The sequence below is a fragment of the Lentinula edodes genome (assembly GCF_021015755.1).
Source record: "Lentinula edodes strain Le(Bin) 0899 ss11 chromosome Unknown C8R40scaffold_22, whole genome shotgun sequence".
Classification (NCBI taxonomy): Eukaryota; Fungi; Basidiomycota; class Agaricomycetes; order Agaricales; family Omphalotaceae; genus Lentinula; species Lentinula edodes.
The window spans coordinates 315,960-335,479 of record NW_025764328.1 but is presented as its reverse complement, the minus strand read 5'-3'; the positions used below and the strand labels follow the sequence as shown (position 1 = coordinate 335,479).

General features: G+C 43.9%; 5 protein-coding genes across 5 annotated transcripts; 4 read left to right on the top strand and 1 right to left on the bottom strand.

Annotated features, from left to right (window-relative positions):
* Window positions 1–1,716: 1,716 nt before the first annotated feature.
* On the top strand, window positions 1,717–2,376 carry C8R40DRAFT_1016347 (uncharacterized protein; the record flags this gene model as incomplete). The annotated part of the gene is made up of 5 exons (XM_046222931.1): window positions 1,717–1,809; window positions 1,863–1,992; window positions 2,046–2,169; window positions 2,232–2,285; window positions 2,337–2,376. Coding segments are annotated over 5 exons (441 nt in total), but the record flags the coding sequence as incomplete, so codon positions are not given.
* A 3,111-nt stretch (window positions 2,377–5,487) lies between these two features.
* On the bottom strand, window positions 5,488–6,518 carry C8R40DRAFT_1171718 (uncharacterized protein; the record flags this gene model as incomplete). Its single annotated transcript, XM_046231754.1, has 3 exons — window positions 5,488–5,691; window positions 5,775–5,855; window positions 5,904–6,518. The coding sequence occupies 3 exons, from the start codon at window positions 6,516–6,518 to the stop codon at window positions 5,488–5,490; spliced, it is 900 nt and encodes a 299-aa protein (XP_046085296.1).
* A 2,522-nt stretch (window positions 6,519–9,040) lies between these two features.
* On the top strand, window positions 9,041–9,526 carry C8R40DRAFT_1048038 (uncharacterized protein; the record flags this gene model as incomplete). Its single annotated transcript, XM_046224474.1, has 2 exons — window positions 9,041–9,408; window positions 9,463–9,526. Coding segments are annotated over 2 exons (432 nt in total), but the record flags the coding sequence as incomplete, so codon positions are not given.
* A 444-nt stretch (window positions 9,527–9,970) lies between these two features.
* On the top strand, window positions 9,971–11,430 carry C8R40DRAFT_1048095 (WD40-repeat-containing domain protein; the record flags this gene model as incomplete). The annotated part of the gene is made up of 6 exons (XM_046224478.1): window positions 9,971–10,061; window positions 10,114–10,313; window positions 10,374–10,642; window positions 10,699–10,761; window positions 10,816–11,092; window positions 11,146–11,430. The coding sequence occupies 6 exons, from the start codon at window positions 9,971–9,973 to the stop codon at window positions 11,428–11,430; spliced, it is 1,185 nt and encodes a 394-aa protein (XP_046085294.1).
* Window positions 11,431–12,245: 815 nt separating this feature from the next.
* On the top strand, window positions 12,246–18,381 carry C8R40DRAFT_1171716 (uncharacterized protein; the record flags this gene model as incomplete). Its single annotated transcript, XM_046231753.1, has 34 exons — window positions 12,246–12,311; window positions 12,364–12,408; window positions 12,466–12,522; window positions 12,574–12,633; window positions 12,686–12,787; window positions 12,837–12,911; window positions 12,967–13,017; window positions 13,070–13,144; window positions 13,202–13,291; window positions 13,366–13,473; window positions 13,532–13,582; window positions 13,636–13,785; window positions 13,835–13,957; window positions 14,010–14,171; window positions 14,233–14,382; window positions 14,435–14,455; window positions 14,508–14,675; window positions 14,745–14,894; window positions 14,944–15,177; window positions 15,238–15,432; window positions 15,489–15,659; window positions 15,710–15,928; window positions 15,980–16,147; window positions 16,200–16,442; window positions 16,496–16,675; window positions 16,729–17,205; window positions 17,255–17,287; window positions 17,336–17,410; window positions 17,460–17,519; window positions 17,576–17,698; window positions 17,758–17,898; window positions 17,955–18,059; window positions 18,128–18,271; window positions 18,337–18,381. 34 exons carry the CDS (start codon window positions 12,246–12,248, stop codon window positions 18,379–18,381), a joined length of 4,317 nt encoding a protein of 1,438 aa, XP_046085293.1.
* Between the last annotated feature and the right edge of the window lie 1,139 nt (window positions 18,382–19,520).

The window sequence follows — 19,520 nt, the reverse complement described above, 5'->3', positions numbered from 1 at the left end:
TACCACTGTTTAGTTTGCCATGCACAGCTGTGCAGTGGCCCTCAATCGCATGTCCAGAGGGTTTGGTAATGAAGCTTGCTAATATCAGATTGACTAATGCGGCACAGTTTCTATGTAAATTTGTCATTCTTGATTTGGTTATATTTTATTTATTGACACTTAACAATTGCGGCAGTCAGGCCGCAGAAAGTGCATGGCCAATGACAGCTCTTGACATTTAAAGCCATCAGAATATTCCTTATGACTCTGATGAAAATGATAAACTGTTTTCAGTAAGTTCAAGTAAACATCCCCAGTTGACTAGTAATCAGAGATCAATACAAAAATGAGCAGTCATTGAAAACCACAGTATGAAGGGCAGTATCACCCCCAGTTTCTCTGAGAGTAAAGACTATGCTGTTTCTGTAGAGGGGCAGTTGAGGATGAATGTCATGTCCTGATGGTATCCAAGGCACAGCTCTCATTGATGAACAATACTGGGTGGAAATGATGGCACTAGATGACATTCTGATGTGGTGCCAACTCTTACACTATGCCCTTTTACAATGTATGTATATTATTCTACAAGGCCGGATATATGAAGACTTGTCCTTATGTACATTGTTCAATTCGCAATTTGAGCACCGCATTTCATTTTTATCCACCTTTTTTGCCTATATATGGCATGAAGTCACAGGGTCTCGAAACCATTCATTTGGATGTGACATTCACGTAACATTGCGTGACTATTCAGTGACTACTCCCGAACTATTACCGCTGTTTGGTTTAGCTGCATTTCGCTGTATTCTGCTCTATTCCACCGTTTTCATTTTCTTTCCTCACTATATGCGGTGTATGGAGGATTGAGAAGGTTGCGCACCCCAAATCTTTGACTTACACTTTACTATACATACAACTAATCCACTCTATAGCTTTGTAGACATTCTTCAAGTACCTGGGTTGTAGACTACAGAGAGGTCAGAAGTAGAAGGCTCCAGATTTTACAGCCTAACCAACTAAAATATCCACATTCAGAGTTGGGAACTGCCGTGTGGTGGGCGGCACTAAAGGATGCAATTTTGAGAACACTTCGAGGTGAGTTAGTGCAATATCTCAGAGAATTATGGAACAAGCTTTCAGGCTATTCCACTAAATACGCACACTCAAAGTCAGAAACTGCCATGCAGCCTCAATGCGCACATGCCAGCTATCCTGTCCTTTCCTGATGCCAAAATATCCGGTGCCTGACAGTAACTTTTGTGTCTTACAAATGAAGCCTAGTAAAGACCAGTCCTTTAATGGAATTCTGATACCTTCCATGTGTCAATTGAATGATATCTGGGTTCAGCCTACAGCTGCTACACACATGGTACGAGGAAAAATCTCCCTGGGATCTCCTTTCTTCCCGTAGATGATGTGAGTACTATCCGACATAAATGGAACTTACGTGTGGGTTGATTTTAACCACCAAAATTCACAGTCCGCCATGCACATACCTATAAAAGGTACCACTGGTGAGCGTTCAGGTATTTCTCTGTCCTTTCTTGTCTCTAGTTTCTTTTGTCTATTCTTTTACTGGCTATGACATTTGCACAACTACGTCTATTGATTAACAACATGGATGCAGCTGTGAATGATCTCGAGAAGATTTTTTCTGTTCAGTCTCTTGATTTCCCATCTCTCAATACACCTTTTGCTGAATCACCAGCCGAGCAATTGGCTCAAACTTCAGATGCAATCAAAGCAATTGACATCTGCATTGCATCTGCCTATCAACTTTTGTCGACTGTACGGCATCCTTTTGGAACACTTTGTGATGCATCATCAATTGTAAGGTCCTTCTTTGATAACTGTTCTTGACTGAGATGTTCATACAAATCTAGTATCAACTCTCTGCCTGTCTTCGCGTTGCTGAGAATCTTTGCATTCCCGAGATTATACGTGAAGCCGATAACGGTGGCTGCCACGTTAGAGATATCGCAGAGCAATCAGACATTGACCCATCCAAGCTTGGTTATTTTGGCCTATTTAATCATTACATTCACACTGAGACATATTTCACATAGCCCGCATTTTGAGGGTGCTATCATCCCACCACATTTTTTTGGAGGTTTCTCCGGATACATTTGTTAACAATCGTGTTTCATCATTTTTCGATTCTGGGAAGCATACCCTCATACTCAAGGAGAAGTAAGTTGAATTGTTACTTCAACAACTCATTGGTTGCTGATATCTTCTGCTACTGCCCATAGTCCTGTGGATAAATATAAGGACACAGTAGGCATTTGCGGCTACATTGGTACTTGGTCAGTTTGGTAGAACAGCTACCATGCTGGTTGATGATACGTTTTTTTTAGCACAGATGAAGTGGCTAAGGCCGCATCATATCTTTTAGAAAATCTGAAAGATAAAAAACATGGCAAACTGTTTCATCCTGGTCATTCAGCTCTTCAACTGGCCATGTCCACCAAATTGGACTACTTTACCTGGTTAGAAAGAAGCGGTAATGAATATCGGTTTCAAAGGTATGCTGACACTGCGGCTGCACATATGATATTCAGGGGAAATTGATTGGGAAACTTCACGTAAATAAAGATAAAGTTTTTCTACATTTTTATCACCAGATTAAGTATATCTATTGCAGTTGGATGGTAAAATGTAATCTTTGTTTACTTTCTAAGTAAATCTCCCGCAATTATGGCATTAATATTGATTCACTTTGTGCCATGAAAGTGAACGCCCTTATTGCCCCCAAAAGATTGCCTATATCAGGGGAAAATCGTAATGAAATTGATGATGTTTTGTTGTAAAGATAGCTCGAGATAATGATAAGTCATATTTGGTGAGATTGATAAGCTTTTACCTTGCCTTTTGTTCGAGATAAAGAACGGCTATTGACAGGGAAAAAGAAAACGGACGTTCGGAGGGCATTTACCGGGAACCGGTTGGGAAATGGTCAGGAGAGATTCAGCCATCGAAGAGACACTGATTACCACGTTGTAGCGCCCGAGCGACGAGCCGTTGGTCGAATGTTGAGTGGATTTAATGCTTGGAGTTGTCGCCATACCAAAGTCCACAGAAAAATCACTGTATACTGTTGAGGTTGACGCAGACCGTAGCGGATAACATGTAAGAAGATCAGTGCATCATAGCCACTAGCAACGAGAATGACTTGACACATAGCTCACCTTTCTACGGACCTACGGTAGAATATATATTAACGGAAAATGCATGGTCCCGCTATATAGAGTCGATGGTCGACAGAAACTTCAAGTCTATGAGTGCATCGTCAGCAACATGGCATAGATTTAAATATATGAACATAGATACTCATCTGGACATGTAAACCGCTCATTTGACCGTTCAAATATTGGAGATCTCAAAAAGCATAAGGCCGCATCACAACAACAATTTCAACGTTCGATACATACTACGAGCCACAATTGTAGATATAGATCCTTCTATTGAAAAATCGTAAGTCAATTAGAACACGATTCTAGAGAATCTGGCGTACCTTTAACAAGTTGCGGCCCTTCGAAGCGTTGGACGGACGATCATCCTCCAGACATCTTTCCAATGGCCAGCGAAAGAGAACTTCTCGATATGCTTTCGGCGACCTGGTTCAAAGTGATCTCGTCAGTAGTTAAATGACAAAAAAAGTTCACCATACATAATCGACAGTAAAGTCTGGGACGATTAACGCATCGCAATTCCAACAAGATATGGCACATGGATTCTGAGGCGAATTTAGTTTAGCAAAATGATAATCGGAACACTCACCCGCTCGACGTCGATTCGCGACCCGAACTGGAGGAAACCAAATCCTCTCTGAACAAGGACAATGCGTGTCCCACTGTTCCTTGCGTCGCGCAAAACAACTCGACATCCCGATTTTCCATACCTCTTCCCGATCGACATAAGCGTATAACCAGCCAGGTCCATCCGCAGGAGAGATGATTTGCAAAGTTCGTCGGCGGAAGATTTTTCGTAATCTGGAAGGGGATCGACGGGGCATCGAACGACAGACTGAGCGGAACGAAAGCGAAGAAAAATTCAGCTATAAGGCGAGAACAAAATGAGCACATACTGATTTCTAGTCGGTGCACGTTTGCGAGAGAAATGAAACAGATTAGGTGAGTGCCTGTGCGGCAATGTAGAGACGTTGAACGAAGTAAATACAGTCGTGTAAGCAACATATAGTGTATAGCAGACTGACAATATAGAATAAAGGTGAGACCCGCACAAATTCTGAGATGTAAAAAGCTTCAGCTTACAGCTTGTACGGTTAAGCCGACGTACTGACATCCCGAGTGAGTTTCACTGTATCCGCTGGCGATCTACAGTGATCACGTTCAATAGTCATTTAGCTTGGGGTAGATAGAAGCGGAGCAACAACGATGCTCATGTGAATATGCAATGGGCAATTCGCCTGCACTACCAGTGAATGGAGCACCTAGCTTTTACCTAGCTGCGGACGAGCTTTGAACGATCATGAAGCAAATATGGACGATATTCCAGTAGACATTTGAACGAACTGTCGGAAGGATACTTTGAGATTCTCAAAGCTGCACATAAGTTATCTCAAAGCACTCACCTGCCTCTTCTGGCGGTCTATACTTGTCCCATTCACAATTCTAACGAAACCAGTTTCTAACACTGACGTGGACGACTTTCGCTCCAGTCTCGCTGACAGAGTACACTTGTATTTGAAAGAAAGAGCCATGTACATTGTTGAGAAAGCCATCCGAGACGGTACAATTGACGGCTGTTTGATTGATAAGAAAGGGGGGGACGGTAATAGGAGAGAGCACGGGAACGAGAGCTGGCGAACGGAATCCGGGAAGGCAACCTGGATGATAAGGTTAGTTTGAATACCAAGCTGATGCATCAGGGTCAAAGCTGAAGAGGGAGGCATTCGTCGTGGATACATTCAACCATACGCAGTTGTTTCGAAAAGATACTGAGTGTCGTAGCGTGTCGTAGCTTGTATTTCAGTCGGGGAAGCTAAGATATAAATTAAAAGGGAAGTTTAGATTTGAGGATGCGGACCGATTAATGGATTACACGTGGTTATCCCGGAGCTCCGGCTCGATCTTCGACGTCTTGGTAGGTAGGTCTAACAACGTTTACCTTCACCTGCTAGGTCGGAACAGGGTTTAAACCTGGTTATTATTGCTAGTTTAGTTTTCAGGCTACCCGCCATAAGGGTCTTCAATCACATCAATATCTTCAAGACAACAACACAAAATATATACAGCGCACTCCAATGCAGTGGAAGACCTTGATAATTGCAGCCTTAAGTCTCATCGAAATGTGTGTCTGAGAAAAGAAAGCAGGGTAGGTAGATTCTCTTATATTATACCATAAGAAGATACACTTTCTATTGCCGCATCGATTGAGGAATTTTCTCTGGCCTACACAAAGTGATAGATTTACGGTTATCTATATATCTTTTGAAAATCGAGAACAATGGTACGACCAGCAATCTATGTTATTACGGACTACAATCTATTGCCCTTGCCTGCGCGCCTCCTTTTCAGCTTGTGCAAGGCGTTGCCGAACTTCCTTGATCTCTTTCCGGGTGCTTACAGCTTCATGTCGAAGAGATATTTTTTGAAGTGCTTGCTTGCGGTACTTCAGATGGCATCTGATGAAATCGTCCACCGCCCAATGATCGCGATAATCATCAAGAAATCGGAATTTTTTAACAGCCTGAAATAATATAGAATGCGATTGAGACATTGTCCAGAGTGAAACGTGAAACAGGTTCGGAACATGCTCACCATCGAGCGTACCTCCTCGACTTTTGACGCAAGTTGTTTGGTGAGAGGTTCCGTGCAATCCAGGTGAGCTTGAACGAGCTTGTCGATATAAGCCTGATAGATATATCAATAAAGACACGACGTAAGAACACTTCCACGAACCTTCACTTTATCGAAACGATCGGTTGACCATTTCAGTTCCACCCGTAAGTTATAACCCCCCCGGCCAGGTCTACTGACTTCACCCCGAGGCTTTGGAATTTTGCCCAAGGCAGAGTCATCATCTTCAAGCTCTTCATCCGCGTCGTCTGACCCAGGCGTTACTGCTTCTGGACTCTTTATGGCGTTGGAAGTGTGAGTAACATTGATGTCTGCAACGTGAGAGACCTGCGCAGGTGTTGTCTTCTGAACCTGTCCATTTCTAGTCAGAATGATACGGGGTTGAGAGGTGCGGTTTGGTTCAGAGGCTGGCGATTTGTGAATACTGATACGAGGGTGAATAAACGGAGATGAAGAGGGATGGGCGATGCGTCCCTCATTTATATTAGACGTATAAGGAGTGGTCGATGGAGAGGAAAGAAATGTAGGATCTGGGGACGGGGTTCGATTGCGATTGTGCGACGTTCGCCGAGCCACTCGCTGAAGTCCAGGATTCAAAATACGACGGTCGATTGATTGAGACTGTACTGGTGATGTATGCAGTAGCTCAACGCGATCGTGGTATCTCGGATTCGTTTGAGCGGTGTAAATGTGTCGAGTTTGGCGAGATGCATCCATGGCGAACGATGGGATGAGGTTAATGATTTCCTGCTCAACGTTCTGATGACATTTATGGTTATGCTATGGACAAAGAACCTTTGCTCGAACAAAGGGGATCATCAAACCTTTCTTCGGATCCGCTCTGAGATTTCCCATCGTTCAAAGAAAAAGGATCCCTGTTCGTGTTTGTATGCGGCATGAATACAGAAGAGACAAGCAAACGGCGGGACCCAGACCTCGCTGCAGCAGGCAACGAGATAGGAAATACAATTAAGCTGTTAGCGGTTGTGTCAGACAGTCATACGTTATGACTATTATCGGCCTGTAATTTACGTACACACGTCGGTGAATAAGCCCATCGTTCAGTCAGTGCTTGTGCAGTTGAGCCCTTCTCTTCCTTTATTCTTTCCAGCATCTTTCAAATGAAAGATATTCGTCAGTCAATCCTGGCGCAAATCAAGCGGGTGAAACAATCATCCCTATCCTCGACAAGGGCAAACGACATCCGAGTCCTTCATCTCCTTTCACCTTTCGGTACGAATGGCTTTTGCTTGGGCACGGCGGGCGATCAACTATCTGTTAACATAATGTTCCGGAAAGCTTTCCTTTGTGTAAAGCCTTTCTAATACTCTTTTTTGCTTTTGATCAGGGATATATATATAGAGACAGCCAAAATCGAGACATCGATACTTGCTCCTCATGAACACAAATCAACCCGACGCCCCTGCGTTTATCCGCAAACCTCCTTACGATCGCATTGAACTTCGCTCCTCCACCATCACAAAGCCTGTTTCCGCTGATCGTCGCATTCTCAGCTCTCTGGGTGCTATCAGAACTCCTCGATCCACTGTCCGGGTATCCCCTTACCAGCCCTGTCGACCTCTGTCGCCAGATCCTACCTTCCAGCCAGCTTCGTTCGCTGCATCGAACACCTCTAACGACATTCCCACTACTTCTATCACTCAATCTGAGAATTTGCAAACGTCGGACCCGACAATTTCTCAGCCCCGGATCGTCACGAGCCGAACCACGACTAGTGATGCTTCGAATGCGAGTCAGCCTCAGGAGTCACTGGCCCACGATGATTCTGGAGACGAATTTGAGACAGACGATAAGATTCCGAAACCCTCCGGTGAAGTTGGTCAACCTACTCGGGGAGGGTATAATTTGCGCATCAAGCTAGGATGGGCGGACGACAGGTTTGACGATGTCGAGGTTCATACGTTTAACTACTTACGCGATATGTGCTCAAACTCATCTCCGCAGAAATTCATCAATGAAATTGTTGGAAGGAAGCTGGATGCCACACAACGTTTCGATGAACAATCTCTCTCAGACATCAAGGAACTCGGAGATATGGTGAGTCCTTTGTTACTTTGTTTCCTGCTATAATTCCTGATGTATCTTGCAGGCCGTCAGAAGGTATCCGTTTCTCAATGAGTATCGTGGTAACTGGGTGGTTCATGACTTCATAAAATGTAATTTGAAACATCGCAAGAGAATTCACGCAAAGCCTGCAGCTGTCGGGAAAGGGGAAAGGGAAAAGATAGGACGTCTTCGATTCGGATAGTCAGGATATACAGTAGTATACAGTTCAATGAAATGAATCGGTCTACTCGGTATTGAAAGCACATAGCCCAAGCGTTCGGCAGAAGATCCGTCCCGGTTCGAAGGCTTTATTCCTACCAGTACTACTGAGCATCGATTCCTTCATCCCCCGAAGAACTTGTTGCGAGATATCCTGACAATTCAACCAGTTCGGGAAACATGCGGAAGCCTTACGACTCATTCAAGGGCTGGCGACACAACAGTGTTTCCACAAGTGAGACTTGAGCACATATAGATCGCCATTTCATTTTCTCTCTAGCTACCTTACCGGACCCGGATGTAGCGTCCTACCCTCGATTTACCAGGGCACCTGGTTGAGAAGCCGAACTGGAAGGCAAGGTTCGAACGCGCTCAAAAGGATCCCAAAGTTGCCCTTCAAGATGCCCAGGTGTGTCATACTATAATATCTGATATTCAACAATCTAGTGTGCTAATGAACTCTCAGGTTGTCTAACCACCTCAAACGTCCTGTCACATGTATAATCGTATATTTCTCAAGGGAAGTCTGTAGCTTGCACGAGAGTTTCTTTTCATATTATGACCACTGGTTGATGGTAGAAGACGTCGAACTGGTGAGTGTTTTCTAACATATGGTGATCAAAGCAATGGACTATATTTCTTCTCGCCCAACTCCCGATAGAAACTGACTGTCGTTTGAAAGAGCATGATGCATATGCGATCTCTTTCATATCAATACAAAGATATTCTTTGTGACTACTTTCACAGGCAGACCTTTGTTTGTCGCTAGTAGATATAATCAGCACCTGAGATGTGCCAATCCCCTCCATCCAGCATTCAAGATACGAAATCCTCATCCTATTTCGATTTCTGCTAGCGCAATGGGAATGAATCAAGTGTCTATTCTTTCCAATCCCGGAGTGAGTCTAGTTACCTGTCAATAATCCTTTGCTCAAGCTTTCCAGATCATTGTTCGCAGCGTCCGCGCCCGCATATACCGCGCAAATGGTACAAATTCGGCACCAACACGAGTGTACTACCGCGAGGATTCTTTTCAATTAGAGAGAGGAAGATTTGTTCTCGCATCTGCGGAATTACCACATCCTCAAACTCAGCCTTACATTCATGATTCCATCGTGAAAGTTGTCCACCGCGGGAAACAGTACAAATTTCGAGTATTCTTCAAACGACACAAACTACTTCCCACCAACCAAGCAATTCTCCAACTAGCCGGTGCTCCGATGGATGGAGACGTCTTAGTTGTTGCCTGTGGCACAAAGGTCGGCATCAGAAATATTCGAGGCAGGCTGGAGACGCGCGCAGCAGACAAGGCTGTGAAAAGGTTCATCTCGTCCTTGACCCGTATACTGTCGAGGATATTTAACACTGCAATTAGGTTTGCCCAACACATAGCGCCCTTCAGGACAAGACGCACTTTCCCAGCATCGGTATCCTTATGATAATGACGAAAATGCATTCATCTTGTACATGTATAGCTTCCCTATCATAGCCTTTACTGTAACATTAACTTGAAGCAATTACTCTATTATACTTGTGTATCTAAGTGCTCTCGTTGTGTCTCTCGTGTAACTAAGATCCTTGGTTCTTGTGTTATTGTCTTTCATGAGATCGATTCAAACTCACAAACACAGCGCTATGAATAAGCTAGCACCCACTCATCCTCCGCTTAGTGTGTTGCGGTATAAAGAGCGCCCTTTCCGTCCGGAGAAATGTGAAAACCACGGCGGAAACAATGGTGCTTTGTCCTCCTCACTTTGAACTTCATTCGTCAACAAAGGGGAGGGTTTTTTGATCCGGTGAGCATAATGTGTGATTTAAAGCAGCATCGTATTCGTATAGCTTAGCCACCTCCCATTTCTTGCTCTCAGTTCCTCGCCTTCGTCATGTACCAACATCTCATTACCTTACAGGACTCCCGAGATGCCGTCATCTGTCTTTCGTTTTCTCCTCAGGCCAAATTTATCGCTGCTGCAGGTAGGTGGTCATTGCCAGTTAATTATGAATCGTCAGACCCAACTCTCCACAGGTTACGGCGGCGTGACAGTTTGGGACCTAGAATCGTTTGATCCTATACCCGTATCGAATAACATTTATAACCCGCGCAATCCTGACAATGTCTACTCGGCCTGTGCTTGGCTGCATTTTGAACAGGCAGATAGATATTTTCTCATTGTAGGATCACAGGAGGGCACGGTGTCTATCATGCAGCTGGAAGCAAATGACGAGGTGTGTGCAATGCAAATATCTCTTTATGCCACATCCACTGATTACGATTTATATCTTCAGGCCTTTCACACAGCTGTTCGGGTCGTTCCTGAACCTTCGGGTTTTCAGGTTCTTTCAATTGACGTGTACCATACCGAAATTGGAATAGGGAAACTCGCTCGTATCGCAGTTGCAACTGCTGACAATCGAACCACGCTCTATACTCTATCTTCATCGGGAGTTTTTAGGGAAATATTTTCGGCCACCGTCGAAAATTTTTCACTCATTGCTGCAAGGTTCTGTAAGAAGACTGCAGATATCTATATTTTTGAACTGAATGGTGGCACAATGTGAGTCGCTCATTTCATAATGGATATCTTGAATGCTTCTTATAGTGGCTTACTAGAATGAAACTCGACTACAAAACCGGGGACGTCAAGTCAAATCAGAAATATGGTCCTGACCCCATGTGCGAATTCCTCCGTTTTGCTCCTCAGAATGTCTTCACTGAGGTTTACTGTAGGGGAACTGTATGCATTGATGACTCGAGTAATTTTTTCGTAGCCTGCACCGACTCGGACTTCCAGATGTTACGCCTTGACACAATTGAACACATCCGAACTTTCTCAAGCCCAGACCCTGTGGTGGTTCGCTTCCCTAAGGTTGCTACATTTTCCGAAGATGGAGCTGTCTTGATTGGAGGTACGGACAAGGGGCATGCAATGGTTTTCGATGTTCAGAGCGGTGCCAAGGTTCAACTGCTCAAATATGCAAAGGGAGGTTTGGTTCAACCTGTTGCTGTGAGTATTCTCTAATCATTCAAATACCATGCCTTGTTTCTGAGTCAGTTTAGGCATGTATCTCCAAAAAAGGGTTCCTGGCTGCTATCGCCGGATCGACAATGGAAATTCCAGCCGAGGTCGTGATTTATCAAAAGAGTCATCTTCCCCCTTCTGCTCCGGAGTCCAACGATATCATGAAAGCGAGCCTCTATCGCACTCTCATGCATAGAGGCACCCTACAATTTATCTTCGTTATCCTAGGGATGTCATTGATGCTCAACGGACTTTATTTTTTGGCCCTTAACTACGCTCCTATGGTATGTTTTCCGGGTTCTTTGATTTTGCCCACACCATAACGCTTTCATCGCATCAGGTCCAGTCTATGTTAGAAGCCCAATCTTCGATGTCAGGATCGCCGGGGACTATCAAAGTTCACACAGAGTCTGCCCCTACATACAGTCGTCGTGATCCTATTAGCATTTCCGACGCATACACTATCATAGAGTCTCGGTATGCTTCGGAGCATCTGGATGTTCTAGACTAGCTTCGATTATTTCATAGCAGTATTTTTCTGTCTCTGTTTCCAAATCTACATGTTGCTCGATTTTTGTACGAGCTACTTACAAATCCAATGTGTTTTTGCGTTTAATATAAGCGCTAATATTGCAAGCGCTTGATGATTCCCTCATCGCACGAACATAAGTAGTGCCATTATTGGACTCTCAATGCACGTCAAGACGACACCATCCATCTAAATTTCTGCCTGAGGACGGCAAAGCGAATAACGGTGTTAAACTCATAACACAACAAGGAGTCATTAGTGTTCTACGGTCTCAATGCGTGTTTTACCTGTTGTGAGTATGTCGTACCTCTATAGGTATGAATATGTGAAGAATCTATATCAGCCTATCCCTGCCTGAAACATAACCCCTCAACGTGCGCCTATACAACCAAGCGAACAAACGGATAATCCATATCATGTCATCGAGTCAAAACGTGTCACTTCCTTTCTTTCTCTCCTTTCTTCTGTGAACAAAGACTTCCACCTCATCGTTGGACTAATGCATCCAAGTCCTAAAGCAATCCCTCCTTCTAGGAAGAGAAGACGTTCAAATTCTGCTGCCGCAGAAGGACCGTATCGCACAGTATGCCTTCAAATATAGTTATCACAATGGCGAAGACTCATACATTGGATAATCAGAAGATTCGATTCGTCTCCCTCCACCGGAATAATTCAGTAAGCCTGTCTTGAATTTTCTTGTTGACATCAATAAGCTCATCGATATCAGTCTACACAGGAAATGACACCAACTACCGTACTAAATATTCTTGATGTGCGTGAAGATCTAGTGCACGGAGGACGAGATTTTGATTCGATAGGCCATTGACAGAATTTCCACCAAGCAATTGAAAGATTGTCGATGCAGAATACTCAAGAGAATTCCGAGGTTTGTCTCGAGTTGGTGGATACCCGGCCCTGAATGTGAAATTCACCGCAGTTCGAATCGCTTATCGAGGAATTGCACTCTTACAAGAAAGAATACCATGCACTGTGGACGGTAAGAACTTGCTCAGTGTTATTGATGGTATACCATTCATTTCCAAAATTAGAAGTTTGAGAAACATGAGAGGCAGTCGCAGCTAACTCAATCCCGGACAAAGTGTACAGACAACTTCGATGACATGGGAAATGGGGAAAAGGATTCTCTTTATGTCAGTCGTATTTCGCCTTCATCGTAGTGTCTAATTTGGTTTTCATCAGATTGCTCAAGTACAAAGTCGTATGACCGAGAACTCATTGTTAGGCACTATATCTGCTATAAACGTCGAACTTGATGTAAAGTTTGGTTCACGTTGTTGTAGATTGCTTTGTACTCAACACAAATCTACAGAAACAGAGGGTCCGTGTTACGAATCAGGAACATGAGTTGAAAAGGTTGAAGGTATGTAGGAAGGTTTGTTTCACCAAACGCGAAAGCTTCCCTCCTGTTTTAGACCGTTATCAACAAAGATTCCCACCTAAAGAAGACCATGTCGGAGAAAATTAAGGATTTCGAACAGCGATTGCAAGTGAGGCAGTCTCAGTCCCTGAATCCTTGCACAATATTGATATATCCAATCGCATAGGAAGAGAGCAAGGCATCCAAAAATGAGCTCAAACTTCAAAAGCAAAGAATGACTGACTTAAATACACTCAATCAAGGTCTTGAGAGGCAGGTAGCTTTGTGCAAAAAGAACAATGTAACATTCTACTTTAACCTGCTATGTTGAGAATGTGACAAAGGTTTTAGCACAACCAGGCGCTCATTGTCAAAGAAGCTTCGGAATGGAAAACCCAATTCAAGCGGACTGTTCAGCAACTGGAGTCGGAGAAAAATGAACTGGACGGACTGTTAAAGGTAAATGGCTATCTGGAAGACCATATCTCTAATCTTCATACGCCGATATCAACTACAGGCGAAAGAATGCGCCATTCAAACTGCGAATACCAAATGCGGAAATTTGAAGGTAACTGTTAGAACCGATGGTCTTTTTTTCGGTACTGATGATAACTCGAATAGTCTCAGGTCAAAGAATTAGAACTTCTCGTAACAACGACGGAACAACTTGTTAAAGCGCAAGCTCAGGAGCTCACACTCGCGCGAAATAGGATTGATGAGCTCCAGTTATCCATAAAGGTCACAAGGCAAAAAGCGGAAAATCATACCAAGGTAATTTCCATGCTTTCCATCTATCTGCCCTTTAAATTGTTTCTACGAGGTTATTGAGAACCTTCAAGCGAGCGAAGCAAATGCGCAAAGTTCTCATGAAATCACAATGAGGGAACTCAAGGCATCTCGGAAGCGAAATGAAGAATTGCAGTCCGCAATCAATGAAATACAGGTGGGCGGTTCCTAATCACATATCGGCTTTGATGATCCAAACATACGTGAAGTATTCAAAAAGCGAACAAGCACAAGAATTAGACAATATACGAAAGGAGAACCTTTGCCTCTTGAATCGCAGAAACCAAGAGTACCAAGAACTTTGCGAGAAGTATGCAAACCTTGAGTCTACGGTTGAAATTATCAAGGTTACTAGTATGGAAACATTGAAGGTGCGCGTTATTCCTCTAACACATACATAGCTCGAGTCACCACTGAAATCTTGGTTTCCAGAACGAGAAAGAACTTGAAACTTGGAAGAGGAGACAGCTAACAACCGAAAATTTCTGTGATAATGAGGATTGGGAGATATTTCTCAAGCAAAATGAGAGGATTCTCGCATCTTCTCATGCTGCTGTCCAGGTTAAGAACCACGAACTTCATGTATGTATTTGGTGCTCCACTTTACGGTATTTTATCTCATGCGACTGCCCAGGCTAAGGACCAAGAACTCCAGGTATGGACCAGCACTACTTTTCGGTGCCATTCTCAATACAATTTGTCACTAGTGCAGAGTATCAGAGCTCAATACCTACAAGACGGCATTGATTGACATGGAAATTTGTGCCGGCAGAACGCTCAATTCTCTGCGAAATCATAACCAAGAACTTTTGTCACTCGTTGCGGTGCAGGATGCTAAAATACATCAAGTTGAAACCCTCAAAGATCAGATGAAGGTAAATCAGCAGAAGGGGCATTACCATGGTTTTTCAGACATTGATTCATATGGTCTTTTGATGTTTTAGGAGATGGCCTTGGAACTAGAGAGCCTGCAAACGGAAAAGGCTAATACCGAGCGTTCTTTTGTGCACAAATGCCAAGAGGTAGACAATCTCCGTATCGAATTTCGTTCCTCTGTACAACTTATCAAGGAGAAAGCCCATGCGGAGCTAGAGGTGCGCCTGTCTGTATGAACTCATTCTTGTGGTGCTTACCGATAGGTAGGAGAAAAATTTGGAGCTTTCAATACTCAGCAAAGGCAAGCAGGATGTGTGCCTGTTGGTCGAAGAAAAGGACCGGATCCTAAAGAACCTAAGGGACACCGACAATGAAAGAGAGAAAGAATTAGGCAGACTTCGCAAAGAGCAGGGGAAACTGGAAACCGCCCTCCATGTGGCAAGGCAGGAGCTAGGAAAATCGCAATGCCCGACATGTAAGGATGCTAAAGTGAAAGTTCAGGTGGGTAGGCATATCTGTAGACTTCATCACGAACTCATTCCCGATTAACATCTGAAAAAGGTGAACGAATACTTTAGCAAGAAATCGAAGCAGAAGTATAGGGCAATGACTCATGCCCAGACGCAAACATGTACAGTCGATGGTCGCAATGATCCAGAAGCTCAAGGAAACGATTCTAGGACGACGGAGCAGAGCATAGATTTGTTATGCACGACATTGAACAGGCAGTTATCCCTCGCAAGCGAAAAAAAGGAGGTACGATGAAATTAATACAATTAATGCAAGAAATAAATTAAGTTTCTGCCTTGTAGAAACGAGTGGGGCCGCCCACGGTACTTCATCTCATGACCGATATTCAGCTGATATGTCCTCTACTTCATGAATCGTCCGCGCACCCGGTACATCAAAATAACGACAAAAGGGCTGCGGCAACCATCATACTGCCAGTGGAAGTACGCGCTTTGCGTAACAGCGAATTGCAGGTCAGCTATCCCTTCCTCACGCTGTTGCCCGATGATTATCGTAGTCTTAGAACTATGCGGATCTAATACAACAGGAAGAAAGGTCGATTAAACCACATGCGAATACTTTGATTTCGGAGAAGCTACGCAAATTTCTAGGCGCGAATACAATTTTGAAGCATATGCAGGTTCAATCGAACTTCCCTTTAATTCTCCCTCAAAAATCGATACGAAAAGAGCCTGAACTCGCTGATTCAAGAAAGGCATTTGAAGTTCTTGAGCTTGTAGAGGTACCTTTCCTCCTTATTTGCCAAGTCACTGCAGGATATTCATTTGACCAGGAACCAGCACGAGAGCTTGAAGCTTCGAACGTCGTGAACGCGGGATTGGTACTTGATGCAAACATACCACAAACCATTGAAGAGGCACGTAGATCACAGGATCAAATTATCCAAATTTCGCAGGAAAAATTGTTCATCACAGAGAAAAGTCTCAAGAAGATGCTAAAGGTGCGTCTTGCTTCACAGATTCAAACGCAGTCACAACTGGAATAGTTCCTAGGACTGCAGATATTTCGAAACCGATCAGGACAAGACGAATATGTCAAACACTGAGAAGGCTGCAGAGTTGATGATCGAGCTGGCGCAGAACCCTGCTTTGACTATCCAATCAAAGTCCTTGCAGGAACAATGCGATTCCCAAATGCGTGCGTTCAGGACCACTCAGCCGAAGTTCAAAGACCTCCAAGTGACCATTCAGGGTCATGATCGGGAACTTGTTGAACTTCTCAGGATCAACGAAAATGTATGTCTTCTCCTCATATATACACAACACTGAAATACCTCCATTATGGACAGGAACGTTCACGAGAGCTGCAAACCTTTGAAGCGAAAGAAGCGGCAGATAGGGCGATGACAACCGATTTACGGAAGCAAATTCAAACCCTCGAAACGAAACATCGATCACAGGGCAAAAGCTTCCAACTTGTGAAGGAGCAGCTACTTCGCACAAACAAGAACCTGAAGATTATGACAGCAGTACGTCCCTGTCCAATAAAGATAGACCCGATAACCGATGAAATTAATTCTAGGACTACTACGACATGAAAATGCTTGTTGCAGAAGAGAATACACAATTGAAGAACGAGCAGGCCCGCACGTCTCATTTGACTATCCAGCTGAAAGGTTGTCGTGAACAGTGTAGCTCTCAAAAATATGCGCTAGATACAGCGGAACAGAGACTGGAATCCCTTCAGAAAACTCTGAATGCTCGATGTCAGGAACTGGAGTCTCTTAAGGGCAATATGACGACTCACGCAGACATTCTGTCTCAGAAGAATGCTCAACTCTTGGATGCACAAGAGCAGTCCGCTGATTTGACCACTCGATTGAAGGCCTTGCAGGAACGAACTGATCTTCAGCATTGTAGACTAGAGGAAACGTTACAAGAATTGGAGAACCTTCGGATGAATAATCAGGATTTGCTACGGGAGCTGGAGTCGCTCAAGGATGAACACATTGACGCGAAAAACATCGCAAAAGGGACCGGCCAGCTAATGAATATCCAGGTGCGATCCTCTATTCTACCCTGTATCAAATTATAATTATACTGTCTAGGATCAGACGAATAAAGAAAGGAAATATACCATGGTATGTCTTCTCACCCTACCCGGGGATTGACTCGATATCTTTGCTCAGGCACGAGTCGAGGTGGAAGCCCTTCGCTCCGAATTGAACAACCTTCGTATCTATCAAGAGCAGAGAGCATCTCAAGTGAGGTGATTGCTTCGACACTGGCGGATCTCTGAACAAAATTTGTTAGACGCAGGAACACCACAAGCTACATCGGAATAACCTAGAAAAAGTGGTTCAAGACAATAAGGTATAAACGAGCCAACATTGGAGGTTATTCGTCCTACCTAAACAATCCTCTGACAGTCACGGGAAGTTCGGAAGACTACAGATGAGCAAAATTTGGTCTCCGCTTTAGCTTCAAATACGTCGAAGAATCAGGTTCTGCAATCAAAAACAGAATCTCAGGGGAAAAGTTTACCATGCAAGGTTTGTAATGTCATCTTGAACGGTATATATACTTATCTCACAATGAGATTGTGCTAAAGGTCCTTCAAAAGACCCATTATACTATGGCACCTAGGCTCGATACTCCATCATGGGGAGGTCTCAAGAAGAGTTTTAGCGATGCTGACGTGGGAACGGAAGTTACGACCAGACACAGATATGCATTGGGTTTTCGAAAGAAGGTAAGAGTTTAGCTCCTGTACGATCGCCCCTTTGTATTGACATTATGTCGACTTAGGAAGGAGACAATGGAGAATCCCGGTTCTTCAAGAATCAGCGAGCATCCATCTATGTGCGTTCATATTTTGGTACGAACCGAAAGCATCTGCTCATAGCTGTTGTCGTAAACAAAGACATTCAATGAGTCCAACGACAATCTAGAGCAGTAAGGTGAAACCCTGTTTTCTACAGTCATCGCGTGCAGCTAATGGGTGGCTTTATAAGCTGGCAGTGTCGCGACGAAAACAGAAAGGAACATTAAGGACCGAAGTTGATTATACTATACCAGTCCCAGATCATTCTCGATCCCAACAATATATGTTTGCTACTTACATCGTATGATTGAGGCACGACCATCATGGCGCATCGAATACAAGACCTTGAATCATGCCATTCTATAGACTTACCTTGGTCAACGGTCTGATGAGTTGAAGCGGAACTCCTAGAATTTCTCCTCCGTCCAAGACATTCATGTAAATGTACACTACTTTAGTATTGATGATGAGCACATAATTGTACTCTACTCTAGTATTGATGATAATCGTCTATCATCGCACTCTAATCAACCAGTCCGGTTTGCTGACATCATCGAAACTCTCTAGGCAAAACACCAATACCTATTTACCCTCATTATCTCGTTGTAACCTGACATTACTTAGAATGCGCTTGAAAACACTGCAACACGAAGAAATCTAAAACGAGAATCTAAATATCAACTTATCGAGAGGTTCCCTCCTCGCCCTCTCATTACTTACGGGAAAAAATTGCAACAATCGATCATTCCGCCCCATTCCCTCACGTCACCAGAGTCTCCCAGTTGCGTCGACTTCGACTTCTCTCAATATGCAATTATCAGCATTAGATTCTGAAGAGCCGATCTTGATTCCCAATTCGCCGCCCCATATCAGCGTCCCCGGAAGATACCTCTGTCACTCCAGCGATGGGTTTCCGAATCATTCACAGAGACTATTTTTACAAGGTGACATTTCTTTTCTCCTCAGTGGCTATTGTTCTAATTTTTGCTCCCTTCTTGCTGAGATCAACGTGGATTCTGGAGTGTTAACGAAATGAAATTGCTCAAACAAGTAAGAGTCGTTGTCCCTTGGATTGTGCTTGTGCCTCATTGATTATAGGGGAAGCCCTTGCCCTCGAGTTCCACCACAGCATCCACGCGTGAAGCTCGATTGGAAGACGCTTTCTTATGCACTCACAAAAACCTGCAATGGATGACACCATGCTGTTCGCATCTCTTGTGGTCATCTTATACAAGTATATCGAAGGGAAAATGAAGTTCCCAACCCAACTACCACGCAGTTGAGGAGTGTTTTACACCAATCCTGAACTACACTTCACAATCGCACGTCGACGAGATGCTATCTTCAGATGGCATCCACGTTCCGGTCGTCGCCCACTGCGGTGGTCCCGCAGGTCTCGGTTTAGGCACGCGTGTCCCAGTTCCCAGCTAACGTATATCGGTGTCTTCTTCCGACATGTGCATGCAGTTTGTGAGGCTTCTTTCGTTCGTTATTTCTAGACTCTGCAGTGTATGGTGAATCAATCTACCCTCCTCTAGAATTAATACGAC